Source organism: Sinohyriopsis cumingii, chromosome 8 (genome assembly GCF_028554795.1).
Source record: "Sinohyriopsis cumingii isolate HCF-2022 chromosome 8, ASM2855479v2, whole genome shotgun sequence".
Classification (NCBI taxonomy): Eukaryota; Metazoa; Mollusca; class Bivalvia; order Unionida; family Unionidae; genus Sinohyriopsis; species Sinohyriopsis cumingii.
The window spans coordinates 115817982-115835682 of NC_142968.1; the positions used below are offsets into that span (position 1 = coordinate 115817982).

Below are 17701 nucleotides of genomic sequence, written 5' to 3' on the forward strand. Positions count from 1 at the left end.
TTCTCCCAAAATGCTAAATGCAGATTCACCAACCTTAATACTTAATTGTCATGTTATAACCAGCTGAGGGTCCAAGATCACATATACAAGCGATGGAGTTACAGTGAAATTTTTTAATGTATTTTGACTAATTGAAACATGCAGGAATGGCACGATGGCACAATATATACAAATATAACGGAATTTGAATTGGGGCCTCCCTTTCAAGGTCGTGTCGACGGAGAGGGATATATGCTCAGCAAGTAAGCGTGGTATTTGCCAAGATGAGTCACAGAAGTAGCTCTCATATATCGTTTTATTCAGTTTGTTTCATGAATTTCATGTCTCGCGAATATTACTTTGAAATTTTGTGGATTGTTTAACAGGGTCACTGATCTTTGCCTTGTATAGCGTGATGTTACGAAATATCATTCAGGTTATGCGCGAGAAGGATTAGTAATGCAGAAGACGGGGTTGATTGTCAGATAAAAACGGACATGGTTGATTGTCAAACAAAAACGGACATTTCTATTTTTCTTTTAAAACTCAAAAAAAAACGTGCTTAGACTCTATTATCGTGTGTCTATTGTTATCTTTGCAAAAATTTAAATGTGACGATTGAGAGCCGCTATTTGTAAATAAAGTTATCTGCACTAAATTTCAGGTGATATTATATCAACACAGATGTATCACGTTTCATGCATACATACATATATATATATATATATATATATATATATATATATATATATATATATATATATATACGAAAGACATGACAGTGGTATTAACAGATGCCTCGCTAGGCGCTCAGCCTTAAGAGGTTAGTGTTAGGACTGGTCTGTCTGGTGTCAGGACGGTGGTTGGGTGGGACATGACGCTGCATGTCTGTGACATGATGCCTCAGGGGTAGACATTGATATAAACTTCCACTCTGTAGTCGTCGTAACGATATGATTGAAAAAAGTTTAAAGCTACATTAAAAATCCAGATCACACACAGCTAGTCAAGCGAGTCGTTCTTTGATAAATGTCTATTAGTATCACATCTACTCAAGTACCCCTCCGGTGGCATAGTGGTAAGAGCGTCCGCCTCGGATGCGGGATGTCGTGGGTTCGATCCCCGGCCGAGTCATACCAACGGCTTACAAAAATAATACTAACAGCTGCCTCGCTTGGCGCTCAGCATTAAGAGGTTAGTGTTAGGACTGGTCGGCTTGGTGTCAGGATAATTTGACTGGGTGGGGCATCATACTACATGCCTGCGGTATGATGCCCCAGTGCTAGACATCACTATAAACTGCCATACTGCAGACATCGTAGCGATATGACTGACAAATTGTTAAAGCTACGTAAAAAAATCCAAAATCAAACACACACACACACACACACACACACACACACAGAAGAGAGTCGATCTTTGATAAATGCCTATTACTGTCATATCTTCTCAAGCGATTCGTTCTTTGGACATTCAGATGTTTCATGGCGGTTTAGAAATAATCAAGTCCATCATTATATTAATAATATATTGGTTGCAGGAAATGCAGTAGTATACTTTTTTTAATTATGTTATGTACCTCTATTTGTATTACTTTGCACTTCCTGTAGAAGACTACACCAGATGCTTGATGGTCATCTATGGAAGTATTGATTACGGCGACGAGGGTCATCTGTTAGTGTGCCTTGGGGACCCATCTCAGACAACGATATTTTTATCAGAAGACCTCACTTTTAATGTTCTCTATCCAGGAGACCTCTTTGGCGACGATGATCTTTCGAAAGATACCTGAACTACCTTGAATTGTTTTGGGATTTCGTTTGGATGCTTTCTTAAGACTTCCAATCAGAAATTCTAATATCAGATCCATTAATGCCAAAATAAGTGAATTACCATGATTGTGCATGAGCAAAACAACATGCCCTACCATGTTCGAATACCAGTTTACATTCAAATTGACATCTTTCGCTTTCAAACTGACATTTTATTCAGCATTTACCCTCAACGATATTTTTACTTGTGTAGTGAATCATCCTTTTACTGCGTGTAGAATGTGTCCGCAGTGAATTATTCCGTGGATTTCGTCAATGTCTAGTCTGCTCTTAACTATTCATAGAAAAACTTATTACAGGATATTATTCATATCTCTATTTTGGCATATTATACGATTGATTGTCTTTAGAGCGATATTTTGAACGTGTCTCCTCACCGTAGGTGTGTTGTCCAGACGGAACAACGTCAATGTGTAACAACCCTTTATCGCCTTGTTTTGTTTGAAACCTAATGTGGCTAAAACCTTCTTGCACTCCGTCTAACTATCGTGTTTGATGCTAGCATTGATGGTATGTCTCATTTTCTCAAAGTTGGAACTGTGTTACCATCAGGTGTTTCATAACAGAGTGTCGTGTTTTATTCCAATGTTACCTCTTTCTAATTGATATTATAACTATCCTATTACAAAGCCTTCTTATATGTCTTCCTTGCACAAGTCGAATACGTGGCATGAAACACCAGCATGTTCACTTGGAGCAACATCTTCAAATGTACTATACCTTGCTCCTAGAAACGAAGGTCATAGTTTGCAGTATGAACAGCATATATTTTATTTTAAGCAGTTATTACCTTTCCATCTTCAGCTAACGGACCTTGGATTATCAACATCATCACCACCAACCTGGACCATTTCTTATGAATTTAACTAGCGATGAATGGGCAAAATACAGCCAGAGAAATAATGCTGTTGTCGTTGGTCAAAAGACCGTGATAATGTTCACGCTCTTTTCAAACACATTAAATGAGTACTTATGAACTGAAGAACAATCACATTTCTATTCAGAAAAGCAAACAAAAGCACAATGCTCTAAATACGACAGCGCAATGTCTCTTTGATATATATATATATATATATATATATATATATATATATATATATATATATATATATATATATATATATATATATATATATATGTGTGTGTGTGTGTGTGTGTGTGTGTGTTTTGCATTAAAGTAAATAGCTGAAAATTACAAAACACTTCGCAGCTACATCCTAAAGGCTGAAACAACTAACGAGATTAAAACTGATTTGGTCAGGGGGACTGAGCACGTGAAATAAATACCAAGCTGCATAAAAAGCTGTGATGTGGTGAAAAGGACGGGAACGGTTTTAGCCTCTATATATTTTTCATTAATTGGACGTGGTTTAGTTGGAATAATTCTAGACATAATCGTTCATATGGCTTGTACTAGTGCCTGCAAAAAACTGACAGGTATAGGTGTGTAAAGTGTTCACTAAATGGTCTCTACAACCAGTTGTTAAAACATGATGAAATAGTAACATCTGCGATCAGACAATTCAGTAGCATCTGCAACACAGTAGCAGTCGCATGCCAAGAGTAGCCTTTGTCTTCTTTTTATGATGGAAAGTACAACATATATAAAGAGTTAAGAAAACACGTAACTAGAAAGAAGGAAGAAGCAATATGGAAGAGCAAGACATCCTAGGGTGGGCAAAAAATGAAACGTATGAAGTCTTTTAGAGTGTGGAAACGTACAACTCTATCCTAAGGAATCTGCATAGAATATTAGGTCTGTTTTTATTTCTTTGCAGCAAGAACAGTAGATCTATATAAACCGTATCCATGGTAAATGATCTCATCACATATGATGTAAAAAGAGAGGCTGTAGATGAGCTAAATCAATACAGAAGAAACTATCTGTAATACGTCTCGAATTTCCATTTTACTTGCCTATCGGTTGAGTAATGAAGTTACATTGACAACAAAAACAACCCCAAACAACGCCTGTAGTTGAAGACCAACAATTCGACCACTTTCTTTTTATTCTATGCATTTTATAAACGTTTGTCCTGCATAAACCCATTTTCTGACAATTTTTGTTATGATTGAAATATCATCTTTGCATATTCGGTTGTAGATTATTGTTTATTACACATTTTGTATTTATTTATAAACTTTTGTTTCGTGTTTGTAGGTATTGAATGAACAAATTAGTAAACGTAACCCACACGATTGTTTAAGTCCAGGAACATTCTTGCTCATTTGGGGGATACGAACCATTTCATTCTTTTTATAGGCACTAGTGTCATGGAACGAGGTGTTCTTATGTTTCCACTGTATGGGATTTAATCTCCATAAAGATGCCTATTGAATCTTTGTCAGTCATTAACGTTCTGACACCTATGTAGTTTTCGTACGTCCGCCATAACAAGGAGCTTATTATGTTATGCGGGCCTTCCATCCGTCTGTTTTCAATTACGTTTCCTGTCAGTAAATCGAGTTGTTATTGATCTGTATGTAACAAACTGTATCGCTGGCTTGCACCTGGGCTCAGGAAGAACCATGTCGATTTAGAAATCACTTAGGCTATGGTCACCGTGAAAGAAAGAATAAACATTAATTTTTGTAAAATACATCCAGTAATCAAGCATCAACAGTTTCCATACTTTGTGAAGTTATTTATTAAGAAATGATTCTTTTTATTTTTTGGTTCAAATGATCAATTACATTGTGAAGGGGGGGGGGGATAATGAGTTCTGCACGAAACAGTTAACTCGACAACAAGGATCTAGACCAAACTTTGCGTATAGCTTGCGCGTGAGGCATGACAGAAACATGTATAGATTGCGGTCAAAATAGTCAGAAGTCAAGGTCACAATGAATGAAAGAATGTACGTTTTTGCTTAAAAAACTTTAGTTTTAGACCACATACAATGACTGAAGTTTGTGAGGACTTGCACTTACGGTATTGCAGAGGACTATTGATTGTTGGGACAGAGGTCAAGGTCACCGTGGGTAAAACTAAATCGATTTCTAAAATGACTTATGTTCCCGAGCCAGTGCCTTGATGAAACTCTAGTGATGGTCTGCAATAACGATTATAAGGAAACTAACAGATTATATGGTGGAAATTCCGAAGTCACAGGCACGATAAGTCTAAATATAAAATAAAGGTTGCTGCAAGTTGATTGAGAGTGTTACGCGCCTTGAGAGGGCACTGCTAAGCGCAGGGCAGGCATATAATGTGATCTTGTTGGTTCATGTTAAACTGTTTGTAGTAAAAGTCATACGAAAAACAAATTATGCGCATAAATATAACGTTAAATCCACAAATGGCAAGTTTTTTGTTGTTTTTGTTTCTTTTGATAATACTCGCCTGTACTAATTCATCGTCACTATTTGTACTCTTTGTAAATGAAGGTTCTTATGATATTAAAACATATGTAGTTTTCTCTGCATACATTTTAAACGTTCTTCTTGTGCCTGAAGTCTGCTTTCTCCCGTCACTCTTCTGTGTTTTTTTGTTTTCAAACTTTACACATTTAGGAGTGAAACCTCTGCTTATAGTGAACAAAACAAATATTTCCTCTGGTTTAGATTTGACATGTAAAAGCTGTGAATTTCTAAGGCGAATAACGTTTGCTTTTTACTTGGTGTGTGCGGGGAATCGGTAAATTAAAGTAGTTTTGGTACTGTTGGTTATCGTACCATGCAATAATTTATTGACAACGTCTCTAACTCTTAAATCATTTTCGTAGGAGTTCATTTCCCTGGAACTAATTCCAAGTGTTTGAAAGAGTTATTAAGCTAATTGAATATTTATATATCTACTTCCAGCATGCAACCAATTTCATAGTCATTCGACATTTTAAAAAAAAATTCTTGTACACCACTCCCGCCCCCCATAGCTATTTCACTGGTTGGTCATCTGGTTTTGGTTCCTTTTAATTTCTTATTTTTGTGCTTATAACCGTCACGTATGGGCTAATGACTTTGCCGTAAAAGTTGTTAAGATAGTTAATACAAGGAGCGATCGTGACCATGACTATTATTATTCTTCAAAAGAATTTGTCTCTACATTTCGGTTCAAGTAGTAATTTTGATTGGCTTCAGTATAGCTCAGTGACGTCATTACGACTTTACAGTGTATTTCATTCTCATCCTCCATATACTCTTCACACGCATTAAAACATTCAAGTTCTAAGCCTTATATTTTCAAAGCTGCATCATAAAAAAGGATGGTGGACTCTAACAATGATCAGGATAATTACATTTCAAGGGGAACTCTAACAATGATCAGGATAATTACATTTCAAGGGGAACTCTAACAATGATCAGGATAATTACATTTCAAGGGGAACTCTAACAATGATCAGGATAATTACATTTCAAGGGGAACTCTAACAATGATCAGGATAATTACATTTCAAGGGGAACTCTAGCAATGATCAGGATAATTACATTTCAAGGGGAACTCTAACAATGATCAGGATAATTACATTTCAAGGGGAACTCTAGCAATGATCAGAATATTTACATTTCAATTACATTTTATAATCCACGGAGCACTAATCCGGTCCCGATAGTACGAACACGTGAATGTCTATTTCGACGAAGTGGTAAAATGGAAATGGTTTGGAAAAAATGAAAATTATTAATAGTAAGAGATAACCCACACGCTGGAAAAATTCTTTCCAAGTTTAAATTTCACTTCCATGAGAGAGATTCCCGGGTAACCAAATATGGTAGAAGAGATGCAAAACATGTCCTAGCATAACGAAAGAAAGCTGGATGACATTTAAAAATGGTAATATATTTATAGCTAAACAGGACATTGATTGCAATTCAAACATCGTAATATATGCATTGATATGTGTGAATGTGAAATTTTTGTCATACGTCAGACGAAGATCAAGCTAAGAAAACGAATAATGGTAAATAAACAGCAAACAAGATCAGAAGCTATCAGATCATAAAAATAATAAAGATCTACATCACTGTTCAGAAGGAAACATCAAATTCCCTCTGAGATATAAAGTATTGCCCATCAGAAATATTTTAGTGAAGAAAAGGAACTTGTTCATGCTTTCTGCCGACCAGACCATATTATTTCTAATTAATTATTTGAGATTCATTGAAAAAGCTAAAACGGGATGCTTTGTATATTATATCGTCCTGACCATGTGAAACTCATTGTTGTAGTTTGCACGGGCCACTTTATGCATTGCATCAGTTTAATGATTCACTTTCATAACATACTTTACAAGGGCTCTCTTGTATAGGTTACTGTCAATTTTAACACTTTTGTACATACAGTCTAAGACTGTGAAGGGTGTTCAATGATTAATTCAGTCTTACAAATGTGTTTTTTTTATTAAAAATTGTATAAAGATGTTAAGTAGTTTATCTCTCGCCCTACTAAGAATAATGTAAGTAACATACCTATCAGACCAAATGGTTTATTTTCAAAATTAATTTGATAGTACAATGTTTCTACCTGAAAAGCAATCGAGAATACGATAAAACAGCATTTGAATGAACAAAGGATGAACATAACAGATATACTGTTGAATTTACCAATTTACTCATATACATGAACATATACACATGCTCACACACACACACACACACACACACACACACACACATATATAACATTAGTAGTAGTACCGTACCACTTCTGCGTTGATCATAATATTTGAAAATTAATATAAAATTTTCTTGTCAGTTTTCCAAACTAAACATTTAAGTTATAAAGTTCTGAAATATGGTGTACTAAAATGAATGTTTTTACATAGCTACTAATATGTGTTTCCACTGCAGACCGCAGGAAGAATCTTGAGCAAAGTGCAAACCCATCCTCGTTTAGAAAAGAAACTCTGTATCATTAGTTTCTGTGAGGGGACTCACCAACTGCACATGCGCATGACCCAGTCTGTTACTCAACAGCTAAATCAGGAACTTGTGGGATTCGTCATACAGAGACACGAAGACATCTTGGAAATACCGAAGGTCTCCCTCTACTTTTTGTTTGTAGACTTCAACGAGAGGTATGCAAATAAGGCTTATGTCTCTGTTTAGCAAAATGATTCAACAATTCTTTCTAGTACACATCCTGGCTTTAGTTTTGACACCAGTCAAAATCTAGAGAACTTTTCGGTCGAGATTTGTTGTGTTAACTATAATGACTATAATCTCGAAGTATTAGTAGCAGTAGAAGTCGTCGTCATCGTAGTAGTAGTAGTAATAGTAGTAGTAGTAGCAGTTTCTGCTGTTGCTGCTCCTCTTCCTCCTCTTCCTCTCCTACTGCTGCTACTACTACGACTGCAACAACAACAGCAACAACTACTATTACTACTAATAATAATAAATGAATGCTCATCTAAGTTACTTTTAATCGTTTCTTTGTGTCCCCAATCAGACACTCTTTCTCATTCTCGCTCTTTCATTCATGTTTAAACGTACTGTTTTAGGTCATATAATAGAATATTTATTGCAAAGAACTTTCTATTATGTACAGAGGCGTAGCTATGATATTTTGCGCCCGGGGACGAACTATAAAATTGGCGCCCCAGCCCCCTCCCCGTTTAATCACATTTTTGAATATCACCCTTGTTTACTTATTATAATGTAACGTTGTAAGCCTCATTTTGGCGCCCCTGTACCTTGGCGCCAGGGGACATATGTACCCCCCTGCCCCCCCCCCCCCCCCCGCTACGCCTCTGATTATGTAATATTAAAAGGAATAAGTAAAAGTGAAAACAACGGATATTTCAACAATGTTTCAGTCTCTGCGTAGTCCTAATCCATGGTAACACAAATTTGTAATTATAAGTAAGATTTCATTTGTCCATTAGAAACGTCATCATTGAGGACCCTACATTAGGACTTGGTGATCTCAGGCTGACCACAGTTCAGGTCATACAGAAAATGAGCGGTAGGTACAAATCTTCAGATGAATTTTGTTTCTTTTGACTTTTCCTTTCTTTTTAATTTACATCATCCATCTTTCTTTTTTCCCATGTTTTTGTGCTTTTTTTTGTTTTTTTTTATCGGCATTAGTATCTTTTGAACGAATCGTGCCTTATAGTTTGTTCATACATTCTTACATTACATTTCAAAGCTATGGACGCATCAAGCTTTTGCATGTTAGACATAAAAGCGAAACTCCTCTACTACATGGTGGAGAATGATATAACATTTGCACGTAAGGTTGACGCGTTGGACAGCAGAAACAAGAAATGGAAACCAAAGTGAAATCATTCTGAACATGTAATTCTTATAAAAACTTTGAATCAAATGTAATTTTAGTGTTACCCAAATGGAGATGTGAAATAACAACTTTCGGACATAAAGTTAAAATAATTTATCCGCATACATACACTATAACGGAGTTGTGACGGCAACGTGCTTTTTGATTAGAAGAACATAAAATCTCCGACAGTAAAATTTGCAATACCAAGACAGTCGAAAGCCATTTTAAGTCATGATTCTTCGTGTGACATAGTTAAATGGTCAATTACTCATTTGACTAGTTTTACATCTAATTAATTGTTAGAAATATGACTACTACATTACACAAGAGCAGATTTTGAGAAGGTTTTGTGGTCTTTATTCCCTGTGAAAGAAATATGAATCCAACACTTACATTTTCAGTATTGCCTACGTTACGTAAATCAGTAATATTAATATCGGATGATATCTCAGACGTTTTTTCTTTGGAATAACGTGTCTAGAACAGTATCCGCTCACACATAATGTAGAGCAGTTGCCTGTTCTCTTGTAAAGAATGTCGCATTTACTTATACAAATGTATCACCAACCTGCTTATCAAATTTATATTTCAATGAGGACGGTATGCATGAAGTATTGACATATTGGAATCATATCAAAACAATATACCAATTCACAAAGATTTAAATACCATCTGTCAACAAATTGGTATGTTATTAGAAGATATTTACATAATTGATGGAATGGAGGTGTAAATGGAGCTGTAACAATTCTGATCAATACTAAAAATAAATATTCTATTGCTTTCAACAGTCTTGCTGTGCAGTCCAAAATATAGCCAAGATAATAATAGTAACTTTCAAATACAATAATAAATATTATTAGCAGTTGTATTTTTATCTAGAAAGTAACGAGTTCAGAACTAATGCATAATGTTTCGATTTCAGGAAGAATTGTAATTTTGTACGTGAAGGACCCAAACTCCAAGCAACTTGACTCCAGAAAATTATATAATAAAAGTCTGGCATCTGTGACAAAGCAACGAGAGTTATCTACCTTGAATCGGATTTCTCGTTTTCTAAGTTCATATGAGTCTCTGACAGACTTTCAGAAAGATCATCTAAGGCTAATTGTTGAAAATGAATTGGAGGGTCGTTGATTTTATTTTAGATTTAATTTTGTCCTTATGCTTTATGACTACATTTTGCATCTTTACAAACGCTTCTTGGCATGTTGCTATAATTGGTAGGTTTGGCTGGTTGATTTGTTGCTTGATTGATTGATGTGTGTGTGTAAAGTGTATGAAATGAGCTCTAAGAAACACAGTAAAATAGAACGCAAATTGTTGTCGGTATTGTCGTAGAATTATAGATAGGTAAGCTCAGTGACGTTAAAATAAATGAAAACAATACACTGACATCAAATATAACTAATTTACTCTACAGTAAAGTCTATATCTATTGGACCATTATACCTGAAAATATTGATTAAATAATTGATAATCGATATTCAAAATATTTTATTAAGTTAGAAAGTGAAATGACCCGTTGGAAGATTTTAATACCTTAGTATTTTAAACCCTCTTATGTCTTATATAGTATATGCTTTGATAGATTTATTAACGTACACGAGAAAAATGAAATACGCACATTCAAATGTGAACATAAGCCAACAAAATATGTACTTCGGATGGATCTTCACCAACGGCCCTTTTCATCAAGTGGTCTGGCATTATATGGCATAATGATGCAGTAAGTTATTGCAAGCTATACATATTATACGGACAAAATGTACATGTTCATGATGGCATCAAAATGACCGAGTTCAGCAACTCTTTTAGTCACACACCTGGATTTATGTTGGCATACGTGTCATTTTTATCAACAAGAATATGGAAATAAAGATTTTTAGATATATCGTCCTAATTCTGTTCATTATATTACTAAACTAACACAATGCATACAAAAAAGCAAAAATCGTGGACTTCTCTTAGCCGTGTATCGCTTTTAAAACACCGGGATTTACCTTTTGGAGAGACGGCATGCCAATAAGGACGCAAAAGGCATTGAATACGCCTATTTCTAAATCAGGTAAACGATTTTTTATTTTTAATTCGAGGATATAATATTCACAAACAGTTATAAATCAGAACAAACAAAGAAACATGCTTGCATTTTTCAATTTTCCTTTTTTATTCAGTTCCTGAAATTTAGAAAGAGTCATCACCGAAGACATCACTCATAAACTATACTGTCGGCCCACAAAATGTCTTCCTTATTATCCCATACCTCGCCAAATAGTGTGACCTTCATATACATCCGTGTGGGATAAAATCAAACTCCATCCAAGGATACAATAAAATATGTGGAATATTTTCATATAGCGCTATCGCGTTATGAAGTTATTCTTTTTTCCCACATTGCTGAACTAAACTTAGGGTCGAAGTCAAAATTGTGTGAAAACTGATGCAACTTTAAAGCAGCAAAAACACACATTTAAAATGTTCTCACTTTTAGATAGAGAATAAAATATTAGATTGACGCTACTAAATTAAATTTAGCTTACGCACTAAACGACCATTCAACGAACAGTGGTCGGTACAATCGGGGCAATACATTACGTCCGAATTGTGTAATCTCATTCAGCTAGACCTCTCGCGTTGCTTCATCAGCTCTCCATCATTACCGAGTCAGGTAAAGAAAATAAACAAACGAAACCTTAATATTACTTAAGACAGAAATAGTCTCATGCTTGTACATTGTCCAGGGTATTCTGTGTTGTTTTTTAAATGTTTGATCGCATCCCTGAGGATGGAGCTATCGAAATAAGGACAATTCTCCATAAATGTAAACCAATTATCAGATGTTTGTCTCAGGTGTCTGGGAATTTACATGCAGATCAATGATCAATGTCTCTAAGTTAAACCGAGATCTGTATGCTTTCACTTTTGTCGAGAACGAGTTTTTTGCATCCATTAAAAGATAATATTTTCGGTCTCGCAAAAGTACAATAAAATTAACTTTTGTGCGTTCTGTAGGTCTGTAGGTCTTATGATGAGCCGTTTTAGGCATTGTAGGCGTTTATTCTGAATTTATTTTGTAAGTTAAAAGACAATAACAATATTTATGTGATTTTCGTTGCATTTTAGAATGGTTTGACAGATTTTCTTCTGTTTTAGAGGTTGTTTGAGTTCTTTGTATTTGTGTAATGATGGTGGGGTGTAATTTGAGTTGTTTGTATTTGTGTAATGATGATGGGATGTAATTTGAGTTGTTTGAGTTGTTTGTATTTGTGTAATGATGGTGGGATGTAATTTGAGTTGTTTGAGTTGTTTGTATTTGTGTAATGATGGTGGGGTGTAATTTGAGTTGTTTGTATTTGTGTAATGATGGTGGGATGTAATTTGAGTTGTTTGTATTTGTGTAATGATGATGGGGTGTAATTTGAGTTGTTTGAGTTGTTTGTATTTGTGTAATGATGGTGGGATGTAATTTGAGTTGTTTGTATTTGTGAAATGATGGTGGGGTGTAATTTGAGTTGTTTGAGTTGTTTGTATTTGTGTAATGATTGTGGGGTGTAATTTGAGTTGTTTGAATTGTTTGTATTTGTGTAATGATGGTGGGATGTAATTTTTTCGAATGAGACTGAACGAGGTTTACATGCTTCAGTGCTGTTTTTTTTTTATTATTTTTATTTTTGTAATTTTGTTTGTTAGGTTTGTTGCAGAAGTTTGTTTATATTATTTATGTATCTTTTTGCTGTTATTTTTCGGGGGTCTTTTGTACCTTTTGCGTTTTAGCGGGCTTTGAAGGATGATTTTTCACGCATGACCTAACAACTACATTTGACTGAGGTTTTTTTCCGGATAATAATGTTTTCAGTAACTACACTAGACTACTAAAACATTGTAGATGTGAGATTTGTGATAGTTAATTACACATTTATTTATTTTTTTTGAAATGGTAAAGTCAATGATGTATTTGTCTAAAAATAGTTTAATTAATGTTATACACTTTTGGCCAAGTTACAGAATAGAAGAATCCTATTTCTGAATTTTTGGCAAGAAATTCTTTTCATGTATTGAAATGTGCTGACGAAGGAGATAGAATATCATTAAATTCGGCAGAGTCGATCTCAGTATCGACTGACACAATGCGATTTGAAAAAACACAGCAAATTTTATCTGTCTGTATACCGGACCAATTATTTGTCTGCTTTTAGCAAGGCACGAACGATGTGATCCTTACATTAGCATAATTTCAGCCTAATGTAAATTGCATGTTGATCGAGATTAATAGTTCAACAAAGGCATGCCCAAATATATGCATAGTGAGTTTGTAAATACACGTTGTTTCTTGATGACAATACTAAAGTAGCCTATCATATACGGAAGATAATCAAGAGCTTGTAATTATACGTTATTTCTTTTCTCGTGAAAACTTTTCTTGATGACGATACTAAAATAGCCTATCATATACGGAAGATAATCAAGAGCTTGTAATTATACGTTGTTTCTTTTCTCGTGAAAGCTAGTGTATTTGTCAGAAAAATAGTTAAATCACTTAAAACCTATTACTAGTAAGACTATTTCTAACATGGCGTCAAATTACAATCGTAAGTTTTAGGTAATATCTTGGATATAAAATATCAAAACTACTAGATGTAAAAAAAGTTACTGTTAAGAATAAACTTGTCAGGACTATCAATTAAAGTGTTCTTAACCTTTGCTAATTTAGACGATCATGTATGTACACTTAAATACTGTTACACGCACACGGGTATTTACTTGACCGAACGGTTGTCAAACCCTGGCGCGATTCTCGCTAGAAGTCATAAGTTTCCCCGACTTTCCAAAGACTTCAACCTCAGTTGTAAATCAGAAAGCCCGACGTGTCCATTCTATACCTAAATTTTCCTCTAATTAATGCAAGACCACAGATAAACCAAACTGCCAACTATCTATCAACCGTACATCTGCGTGTTTTGGCCTCATTATGTTTCCGTACTACCAACCGTTCAAGCCTTAGAACATATATGAGTACTCCCTAACAATGGGAACTATTTTAACTCCGCCACCTTAGGCCAGTCAATGGATGCTTTCCAGGCACATTTCGCCGATATAACTGCACCATTTTCGCCCACATGGCGACATAAACGGTGTCTGTCAAGTCCCTTTTTATTTATTCCCTTGTGTAATTTACCGGTTTAATACCGTAAGTACTGTCCTTGCAGTCACGCTACCAATGTATACCACTAGATTTTAATATGTACTATTTTACGACAGGGACATTCATTCGATTTTGGTCGGAATTCACTACTAGTGAACCGGGACATCATGGAAACACACTAACACTTCACTCTGTGACGTTTGCTCCTATTCATTAGCTCCTTAGTTCGGGCCAGGAATATTTCCATGGCGCCGAATTCCAATAATCAAACAAGTAATCACACAAATCTAAGAATTGCTTAAAACGGGGCACTACAACCAAGTGCACATACTCTAAATTTACTACAGTACCAAATAAGGAAGTCTTCTCCTTACGACAATTAAAACTACTTAAATGAATAACTGAAAATAAATGAGTTTGACCAAACTTAAAAGAAGTGAGAGTTTGACCAAATTATCTAAACAAACTATTTAAGATTAAATTTGGATTTTTTTAATAATGATAATTTTTAGCATCTATCTTTAAATATTTAAAATATTTTTTGTCCAATTTTTCACCCTTTTGGGCACTATGCTGGATAGCATCATTTTAATCAATGTGTAAGAAAGCACCCAACTTCTAATAAATACATTATTAAAATAACAAGCTATGTGTCCATAAATAAACAACGCGTTGAAGGTTTGATGGCTTTCTCAAGTCAATTGCTTGTTACAACTACATCTATTAACACCTGGTTTATTGTGTCACTCAGGTAGATAGGCGGCTATATGCAACTGGCAATGTTATCATATCACCGTTTGGCAGGATACGCAGCTTCAGTTTGCAGGCCATTAACTTACCTTTTGACTGTTGTTTTAAATGAATTGTCAACCCCACCACCACCATCCCGATTCCACCTCTAAACATATTTTTGCCTACATAATTAAAACTTAATAGCTAACCACTACATTTTTGTCCCCTCCCCCTGAAAATGATTATGCGGAGGCGTCTGATTACTTGTTCTCAATTGCACGGCAATGATACTACCTTGCTCAAGTTAAAAACCTATTGTACTTATTTGTTAATTTATAAAAATGATCCACGCGTGAAATAGTTGCCCTGTAAAGACAATTATTTCTAGGTTACTCAAAGAGTGTTACTCTCACAGCACAAATCTATTTATAATAACAAATCATGATAGATTCTGAAACATGTATTTTAACTAATGCTTTGAAGATGTTGGGCAAAATATTGTTGAGTGTTTATCAGCTTTTTATAATCCATATTCAGCGCAATAATTTGAGCTTTTTCTTCTAGTATTCACTGTCTTCTCTCTCGGTGACATTGACAAACCTCCATCTACTTCATCTGCCACGCGGCTGAAAAAAAAGTCGCTCTGAGACCTAATTACTGAAAGAAATGTGCATTTCGGTCCATTTAGTAACCCCCATTTTTATAATCTCCATTGCTTTTTAGTCATTTAGAACCTCAGACTAATGTATAAATTGAAATACGTGATTGTTTGATCTCTTAACTGGTATATTCTTAGTCAGTCTTCTGTTTTTAAAACATTTGATCAGTCAAACGTATTTTGTGTTTTCCTTATTCCCTGTCTAGTTTCCGTTTCACTCATCTCTCTCTCTCTCTCTCTCTCTCTCACACACACACACACACACACAGTATCGTATCGCTCACTCAAATGTATTTCTATAACGGGAATGGTTATTGCCAGGGTGGGGAGTGGTATACTCGGAATAGCACATTTATTGATATCTTTAGAACGTTGACTGCGAGATTTATATGGTAGGGCAGCTGTTGGATATTAGTAAGTATTATAAAAGTAAAACTTGAGTCTAGGTCACGGTGAACTAATTTTTTTACGAGCTCCGGAACCTGCCAAGGTGGGGCTGTATATTAAAATTCCTAATGAATATAATGGGAGTAGCTCGCTGTTTGGCTGAAATTAATTACCGAAACAAAACATAAATATTACAATATATTTGTACAGAGGAAACCTACTGAGTTGTCAATTATTTGCAACGGTAGGCTTGAACCTAAAATCATTTTCATTTTTTCGCTTCCGCCACACAGGTCCTACCTTTTATAAACAATGAGACTTCACCGGGCTGGTTTCTGATAGTGTGCTCCTACAGGGAAATCTTTCTCCAAAACGAGCATCACACAATAATATCATTTTAATAGTGTCATACGTTTCTTCTTGGATAGACTTATACATGGGATGAATTGTGGTTTACCAATCTTACCAAAGATGTGTAGAAAGTGGAAAACATATTGACATTACGGTTATTTGGAACCTTACTAAATTTTCTGTACCTAGGTAGATGATAAAAACAGGACGTATACATTCATCCGTCAAGACATACATATGTTTTAGAAATGCAAGTAACCAGAAAAACATACATATGAACTTAGATACATGCCCGTTAATCCATCGTTCCAGCAGAGGAATTAAGACAACGATGGCGACAAATAAAGCAAAACGAGACGTACAGTTTGAAATCGAATCGTATGACATTGACAACTCTCGTTTCTTGGAGGGAGGGGATGATGAGTAACATGCAAAATGACGTGAGAGAGAGAGAGAGAGAGAGAGAGAGCAGGCACTTAATAGTTAATACAGTTTATTCAGAATGAAATAGAAAGGTGGTAATTTTACATATAAAACAGCTATAATTTTGTTTGATCAAACCGTAGTCAAATACGTGACAGTGCGTAATATTTTGATGTCTGAGATAAAATACGTGACTATGCGTATTATTTTGGTGTCTGAGATAAAATACGTGACTATGCGTATTATTTTGGTGTCTGAGATAAAATACGTGACTATGCTTATTGTTTTGGTGTCTGAGATAATACAGCTCTGTTTTAATTTAAGCGAATATATCTTCGACGAGACATGCATTTGCGAAAGAAATCAACAAGCAAACAAACAACAATAAAAATTACATATAAAATGACATTTTTGTAAGACAAATGATGCCAATAATAAATTCATATACGCTCAAATATGATATGTGTCTCTCCTTATAAAGCTAAACATGTAATGGTAAAATTTATAATTGTGACATATTCCGTGTGTTAAATGTAATGGCAAATATGTGTTAAATACAGGTGATTTATATCAGTTATCCTTCATAATTTATGATTTTAATAGTTTGCAGGAATACAAACGACTGTCAAAAGCTTATGGTAAATACATGAGATTAAATTCATTTAATTTGTGATTCACATTGTAGAAAGAATATAACCGAATTTGTAAACCCTTTCGTAAGTTTTACCTTGAAAATATTTGAAAATGTCTAGTATATAATAGTGTACAAAGAATACTGTTTAGTAGGACAAAACAAAGTCTGTTTGTTTTAAGCGACATTGAGTTTAGTTTTAATACATCAGAGAAAAGATATAAATATGCCTAGCTATTAAATTGTGTTCACCCATATATTTCTCGGATGGAGTTTTCCGGACCTGTCGTTCAAATATAGAATTTATGAGACCTTTTTCCCCACCGATTTGGGATGGAGC

General features: G+C 34.9%; 1 protein-coding gene across 1 annotated transcript in view; it reads left to right on the top strand.

Moving 5' to 3' along the window:
• The window catches only part of LOC149794448 (uncharacterized), a 32252-nt gene extending 16509 nt beyond the window's left edge, over nt 1-15743 (top strand). The window contains exons 7-9 of the mRNA XM_089968698.1: nt 7602-7828; nt 8636-8715; nt 9959-15743. Coding sequence (XP_089824824.1) covers nt 7602-7828; nt 8636-8715; nt 9959-10170 — 519 coding nt within the window. The 3' untranslated portion in view covers nt 10171-15743. The remainder of the gene's footprint in view (nt 1-7601; nt 7829-8635; nt 8716-9958) is intronic.
• The last annotated feature ends 1958 nt before the right edge of the window (nt 15744-17701 follow it).